At 44.8% G+C, this 8,131-nt stretch overlaps 1 protein-coding gene across 6 annotated transcripts in view; it reads right to left on the bottom strand.

Moving 5' to 3' along the window:
* The window catches only part of LIMK2 (LIM domain kinase 2), a 55,228-nt gene extending 47,447 nt beyond the window's left edge, over positions 1-7,781 (bottom strand). For 2 of the 6 annotated variants that reach the window (XR_013223706.1, XM_077294246.1), the window contains exon 1: positions 3,559-3,700. Coding sequence is in view for 1 of the 6 variants with exons in the window: in XM_077294235.1 (XP_077150350.1) it covers positions 3,628-3,664 (37 nt within the window). In the remaining 5 variants the exon portion in view is untranslated. The other 4 variants (XR_013223704.1, XM_077294263.1, XM_077294255.1 and 1 more) reach the window with 4 other exon arrangements.
* Between the last annotated feature and the right edge of the window lie 350 nt (positions 7,782-8,131).

Consider the following 8,131-nt stretch of genomic DNA (forward strand, 5'->3'; position numbering starts at 1 on the left):
GGGACGTGTGACAGACAGCAGAAGGTGAGTATGTACTGTTTGTTTTTTTACTTTTACAATGGTAACCAGGGTTAATATCGGGTTACTAAGCGCGGCCCTGCGCTTAGTAACCCGATGTTTACCCTGGTTACCCGGGGACCTCGGCATCGTTGGTAGCTGGAGAGCGGTCTGTGTGACAGCTCTCCAGCGACCACACAGCAACGCTGCAGCGATCGGCATCGTTGTCGATATCGCTGCAGCGTCGCTTAGTGTGAAGGTACCTTTAGTTTTAACAGTCATTTTGTGCTGATAGAGTTGCTTTATTGGTATTATGCTTGTCATCATGGTATTAAAAATAACACACAAAAAAAAAACCTTTCATAGATAAGTGGCTGTTCAGTATTTGATCATTTACCTCAGTGTTTGTAAGCCAAAACCAGGAGTGGAACAGTCAGACGAAAAGTATAATAGAAACACGTCACCACTTCTGCATTTATCACCCACTCCTGGTTTTGGCTTACAGATACTGAGGTAAAATACTGACCGAACACTGAAGGTGGCCTTAGGAGCGTGAACTCAGTGTTTCCAAACGCGTGTATAATGCACAGAAGATGTGGGTCAGTATTTGGTATGTCACTATATGGTATCTACGTTGACTTTTAGAGCTTTTTGGATCATACCAATAATGTATTTTCGGTCTCTGGTGACTTCCATATTAGTGAATGCAGCAGTTCTCTCCATACTTAGCAGCGTACAATAACACTGACAAACACGAACCGCGCTCCTGTGAATGAAGTCTTGATAGTTACTACACATTGGACACAGTTCATTATGTGACGTAGAGCTGCGACGGCTTTACTGGCACTTGTCCTTAATAACACAGTACAAGCCGCCTGCCGACATGCCAGGTTATAATTGCCCCCAGCAGCATTTCTTACTGTCATCCCTGGAACACTGCCCAGTTACTTGTCATTTTACAAGACTTGCACAATACTGTGAAGCTCCATGTGGTTTCCTTGGAAGTAGATCACGAGCTATATATGAAGAACAGCTCCATATACCGTACCTGGAGAGTCTGGGCGCAGCGGTATCTTTACCAGCAGTGTCTGCTCAAAACCCGAAGAGCAAACGGGACAAACCTTGCTCATACGTGAAGTCTTTCATTAAAGAGAGCACACTTTATATGACAGGAGAAGGGCAGCACTATGGAAAGGGACAATTAAGAGTTCCGTGTATATTTGAAAGATTTCTTCATAGTAAACCTATAACCGAACTGAGCATTCCCCTTAAATGGAATCTGTCAACATGTTTTGCTATGTAGTCTAAGAACAGCATGCTGTAGGGGTTAGAAGACAGAAATCAGGGATGTGTCACTTATCAGGCTGTGTGCTGTTTACGTACAGTGTCACCAGGACATTATCATTGCTGTGACTAGCTGACACACCAGCAGTTGTCTGGCCACCTGTGATAAGCAGCTCACTGATAATAGACAATGCACATGGAGAGCCTGGTCTGGGCGGGGTTAGCTGTGGTGTGGGCGGGGTTAGCTTTCTCAGCTCTGCTGCATTACTAGATCTAAAATCTCTGGATTGTGTCAGAACAGCTGTACCCAGTAATCTCAGTGATACATGGTTGGATTCAGGGTCTCTTTGCCTACATCACTTTGCTCTCAGATGAGGTAGTAAAAACCTGATGACAGATTCCTTTTAAAAAGGAATCTGTCATCAGGTGTAGTAGACATAATACAAAGAAAACAACATCCAGAGAAGCAGAAAGTACTGCTATAGCTTACATCTTAGTTCTGTACAACCTGGAGCATGTGCACACAACGGCCATGAGGCCCTGATCTAATCAAGAGCAATTTCACAACATGAAAGCCAGCTAATGCTGGCATTATTGGATCCTGGAGAAAACTACAATACATAGAACATATCTAAAAAGTGTTTTCCAAGTGAAATTTTGTGTCTGAGGGTATGTGCACACGTCAGGATTTCTTGCAGAAATTTCCTTAAGAAAACCGGAAATTTTCTGCAAGAAATCTGCATTTTTTTTGCGTTTTTTTGCTTTTTTTTTTAGCATTTTGCAAGTGAAATTAGCTTGCAGAATGCTAAAGTTTTCCAAGCGATCTGTAGCATCGCTTGGAAAACTGACTGACAGGTTGGTCACACTTGTCAAACATAGTGTTTGACAAGTGTGACCAACTTTTTACTATAGATGCTGCTTATGCCGCATCAATAGTAAAAAGATATCATGTTAAAAATAATAAAAAAATGGTTATACTCACCCTCTGCAGACAGCCGATCTCCTCAGCGGCGTCCGTTCCCATAGATGGTGTGTGTGCAGGACCTTCGATGACGTCGCGGTCACGTGACCGCGACGACATCGCGGTCATGTGACAGCGACTTCATCGCAGGTCCTTCACCACACCATCTATAGGAACGGAAACGGCAGCGTGCACCACTGAGAGGCGGGAGGACTCCGGGGGCCATCGAAGGTGAGTATATCACTTTTTTATTTTAATTCTTTTTTTTTTTTTTTTTTTACCAATTATACGGTGCCCAGTCCGTGGAGGAGAGTCTCCTCTCCTCCACCCTGGGTACCAACCGCACATGATCTGCTTACTTCCCGCATGGTGGGCATAGCCCCATGCGGAACGTAAGCAGATCAATGCATTCCTAGGTGTGCGGAATCCCCGCAATTCCGCAAATTTAATGAACATGTTGCTTTTTTTTCCCACGATGTGATTTTTTCGCGGAAAAAAATGCAACATTTGCACAAGAAATGCGGAATACACTGTAAATAATAGGAGGCATATGTAAGCGGTTTTTTTGTGTTTTTTATCACGTTTTTATAGCGAAAAAAACGCAAAAAATACTGAACGTGTGCACATGGCCTTAATCGATGTCAATAGCAGCCGTAAGAAGCTTCACAAGTACTGCGGCAGCTTTCGTCTCTTTAGAGTTGTAGTAAATAATTTAAAACCATGGTGACTATCACCTTGAATCTTATCTGACTGTCCGCTGATAAGTAATACGTCTGCTGACAATAGTAATGGAATAATGGCCCCTGCAGACTTTCTCATTCTTGATTCCCCTAAAGCTGGAGCTTTTAGCTAAAAACAGTCCTGATGTGGCAGGAATGCACCAGCAGGTGGCGCTGCGACAAAGCCTTTCTAACTTCAGGATTTTCACTTTGTTCCTGAAAACTCGGATGTGTATGTAACCCAGTCCAGGGGGTAGTCCTGAGCATACACTACTACGCCACAACCCGGCGGGCGGCACCGTCACCCCAAGGCACGGGCAGAAACATTCTCCATAAGCCTGGCATCAGCATGATCCCACTGAAGGAGCGTGCACACAGGCACTGAGAGCTTACTGTAAGCTACACTGGATACGGCTGCTGACAGATTTCTGGAGCCCCTGGGCAGAGATCATCAGTAATGGCAATGATTACACTGCAGTCAGCCTCTGATCATCCTCAGCTGGCTGATAACAGAAAGCAATAGCTAACATCCAACAAGTAGTAGTGCAGATAACAGCCCTGCTATGGATGTAGCTACACAATACAGAGGACTCATACCAGCACTGTCCTAAGGTGGTGCAGCCATAGCGCAGCATGCCCTCCAGCCCGCCGTCTCCTCCTACCTACCGACCACTCCGGTCTCCTCCGGCCGCTCCCGCCTCATACACACACACCGACCATGACATCACCTGCTGACGTCACTCTATGGAGACCGGTAAGGCTCAATCCGTACCTGTGTCCTGTGCGCCCCATAGCTAAGCCCCGCCTCCTTCCCGCACTCTCCCCCAGTCCCTGCCCATGGAGAGGGCGTGTCTGCTGGTCAGCTCTGGGCTGCGCCTGCTCCAGGCAGCACAGCACAACACGTCTGCACCTGTGCGCGGCATTCCTCGGCCCTGAGGCGGTCTGTGCGGAGCAGTAACCCCGGAGAGGGGCTGAGTACAGCTGGGCTGCTACCGGGACTGTGCGCCCCCCGGAAGAGCTTTACCTTCCCCCCGACTCCGCTGCCACTGAAGAGAGGATGTTACACCATAGCAATCTGCTCAGATTATTGCAGCTGTACGTGCGTTTTTGTTAAAGGGGTAGTCTCAGGTTTGAACTCCTCGAGCCACAGGATAGAGCTACCCAATCACTGCCGGTCTGGCCACTGTGACCCCACCGATCCCAAGAGCCTGTGAATGGAGTAGTCGTCAATTATGTGCAATGCCACGCAATTCTTCAAGGGATTCTCCAGGCATTTCACAAAAGGTTGCAGTCACATGGTATTCTGTGAAAAGCCTGGAGAACCCCTTTAAAGGGAACCTGTCACCACATGTGACCTCTATAAACTGTGAATACGGGCATACAGGTCAGATGGGCATACAGGTCATAGACTGCTGGGAAACAGACAATGCTGACGTGGAGGTGCCCTGCTTGGAAAAAGCAGCTACAAAAATGGGCATCAAAGTGGGCACCGAAGGGCGTTATTGAAAGGGTTAAATGACATTGGGCCACTCACACTGCCGAAACACAGTGATGCCTCACATGTACTTCAGGTCCCTCCAGCCTGGCCCAAATGGGTTCTGGGTATTACAGCTGGCAGTGAAGTGGGCAAATCACAAATGTTCCCAGAATTGAGTAACTGTTGATGTTTTCGGGGGAGGGCCGCTGGCACGAGGCCCGAGGTGGAGACTATGGGTAGGACCTGTTAGTATTGGCTGTAGCCGTATATACTGCCTGATCAGCCGCCACTTCTTCATCATGTGGCCCGTATTACGAGGTTCTCTTTGTCTGGATTTTGGATGTATAGTGTTTGTGTGGTGAGGCTTTACTGTAATTGATATGCTGGGAGGCCATAGGAAATGTGGTTAGGAGCTGCCCGTTATTTGCAATGCTGCTATTCCCATCGGTCCCCCATCCACTGTATTTTTGGGGTCTATGTGCTTTTTGCACCTTTGTTACACATTGTCCGTCTTTGTCATTTTCGCTGTTCTTATGTCTTTGTACTGTTGTTGAATTGTATGTGTTTAATAAAAACTGATATTTTTTACTTTTTATTGTGGACTTCTCTCCTTTTCTCTCTGCTGTTTCTATGATTGTATGAGAGAGTCCTATAATACCTGGTCCCTCTGCACCACTTGGTATAGGCTCCTATTTTGATTCTTATGTTTTGTGTTTGATGGATTTTGTTAAGGGTTCTGATTTTGCTGAATATTTTGTATGGGCAAAAGGGGACTAGTTAGACAAGTGAGGGGAGGCGATAGGCCAGTCTAAAGACACTTCTATCCTCTCCAGTGCAGTGAATCCCAGTTTAACAGACCAAATTAACCCCTGTCCAGATTAAACCTGGGTATAGTTTGGCCCAGGCCAGAGTATACCCCAGGAGATAAACTGTCCTAGGCCAAACTACAAGGGGGTGTAAAATAGCCTAGGCCAAACTATACACGGGGGTGTAAAATAGCCTAGGCCAAACTATACACGGGGGTGTAAAATGGCCTAGGCCAAACTATACATGGGGGTGTAAAATAGCCTAGTCCAAACTATACATGGGGGTGTAAAATAGCCTACGCCAAACTATACACGGGGGTGTAAAATAGCCTAGGCCAAACTATACACGGGGGTGTAAAATAGCCTAGGCCAAACTATACCCGGGGGTGTAAAATAGCCTAGGCCAAACTATACACGGGGGTGTAAAATAGCCTAGGCCAAACTATACCCGGGGGTGTAAAATAGCCTACGCCAAACTATACCCAGGGGTGTAAAATAGCCTAGGCCAAACTATACACGGGGGTGTAAAATAGCCTAGGCCAAACTATACACGGGGGTGTAAAATAGCCTAGGCCAAACTATACACGGGGGTGTAAAATAGCCTAGGCCAAACTATACACGGGGGTGTAAAATAGCCTAGGCCAAACTATACACGGGAGTGTAAAATAGCCTAGGCCAAACTATACACGGGGGTGTAAAATAGCCTAGGCCAAACTATACACGGGGGTGTAAAATAGCCTAGGCCAAACTATACACGGGGGTGTAAAATAGCCTAGGCCAAACTATACACGGGGGTGTAAAATAGCCTAGGCCAAACTATACACGGGGGTGTAAAATAGCCTAGGCCAAACTATACATGGGGGTGTAAAATAGCCTAGGCCAAACTATACCCCTCTGATTTATGATCCCTTGTCAATGGGATAGATAATAACTTAAAACTGACTTAGGCTGTGTGCACACGTAGCAGATTTTTTGCGTTTTTTTCGTGGTTTTTCGCTATAAAAACGCTATAAAACCACGAAAAAAACCGCTAACATTAAGCATCCTATGTAACAGAATGCAATCCGCATTTTTTGTGCACATGCTGCATTTATTTCCTGAGCGGAATCGCAATCCAGAAAAAAACGCAGCATGTTCATTAAAATTGCAGAATCGCGGCGATTCTGCACACATAGGAATGCATTGATCTGCTTATTTCCCGCACGGGGCTATGCACACCATGCGGGAAGTAAGCAGATTATGTGCGGTTGGTACCCAGGGTGGAGGAGAGGAGACTCTCCTCCACGGACTGGGCACCATATAAGTGGTAAAAAAAAAAAAGAATTAAAATAAAAAATAGCGATATACTCACCCTCTGGCGGCCCGACCTTCTCAGCGTCTTCCGAGGTGTGTGTGAAGGACCTGCGATGACGTCGCGGTCACATGACCCGCGGTCACGTGACCGCTACGTCAATGGAAGGTCCTGAACACACAGCATTAGGAACGGAAGCCGCTGAGGTGAGTATAACCTTTTTTTTTTTATTATTTTTAACATTCTATCTTTTACTATAGATGCTGCATAGGCTGCCTCTATAGTAAAAAGTTGGTCACATTTGTCAAGCACTATGTTTGACAAGTGTGACCAACCTGTCAGTCAGTTTTCCAAGCGATGCTACAGATCGCTTGGGAAACGCTAGCATTCTGCAAGCTAATTATGCTTGCAAAACGCTAGTTTTCTGTGGGTATATGCATGCAAATTCTGCATGCGATATACCCGCGGCAGGAGGCGCAGAATTGCCGCGGATATTTCCGCGGCAATTCTGCTACGTGTGAACTCAGCCTTACACGTAGTGGGAGGTATTTGTGTTAATCACATGATGAAGATGTTACAATACAATGTGACAGGTAACAAACAACAGTCCTTACACCTGAGATTACCCTGTTGTCCATTAAGAGAAGGGCTTTTACCTTAGAATACAATTGATCTTATCACTTCACTGGTTTTCTCACCCCGTCTCATATTTGTCAAAAAGTGTGCAGACCTCTGTCTATCATACTCAGACACATGGCTGCTGTTAATGTGTAACTACTGAGAAGTGCGGTAGGATTCTGTATCTCATATCTTTGTGGAACTCTAATATGTTTACTGTTTGAAGTTTTTATGGTTTAAGTATGCAGAAATAAAGGAGACAAACCATATTTTCTGGTATTGCTCTAAAATACAGAGTTTTGACATTTCCGCTTTAATAAAAAATGGCCCCGCAATTAGCTCTTCTTTCTCTAGAAATAGAGCATATCAACTCAGAATATAGATTTATTCTAATACACATTTTCTCAGCGGCTAAAAATGCTGTAGCTTTAAATTGGAAAAGAGCTACTACTACTACACTTCACGATATAACAGAGAAAGCGTCATTACACAATTCTTCTCACGAACATAGATTAGCAATTGTTAATAATGCTTGGAAAAATACTTCTTTAAATGGAAACCGTGGCTTACCTTTTTGAAAATATTCTCTGGCTAACAACCTACTAGTCTAGCTCTTTTCTGTGTTCTGTAATGATCGCAGTGCCGATGTTGCTGTAAGTTATTTCATAACAACTGTACCTCCTTTTCGCCTTTTTTTTTCTCTTACATTTTGTTTACCTATTCCCTTTGTCCCTCCTTTTCTCCCTCCCTCTCTACTTTCTTTACTTTTCCCTCCCCACTATCCTTAGGGTATCAAGATTTGCATATTAATACTAATCCCTGACTTACCCTAATGTCTACCCTTTGTAAATAGTTTAAAGTAAATTTGTTACTAAAAACGTATTTAAACAAAAAAAGGCTATGTGTTTAGAAGGTTATGTTTTAAGCCAAGTTATCTTCTTACATAACTGACAAACCTGAACTCCCAATAAGATGTTG

Source organism: Ranitomeya variabilis, chromosome 1, assembly GCF_051348905.1.
Source record: "Ranitomeya variabilis isolate aRanVar5 chromosome 1, aRanVar5.hap1, whole genome shotgun sequence".
In the NCBI taxonomy this organism is placed as follows: domain Eukaryota; kingdom Metazoa; phylum Chordata; class Amphibia; order Anura; family Dendrobatidae; genus Ranitomeya; species Ranitomeya variabilis.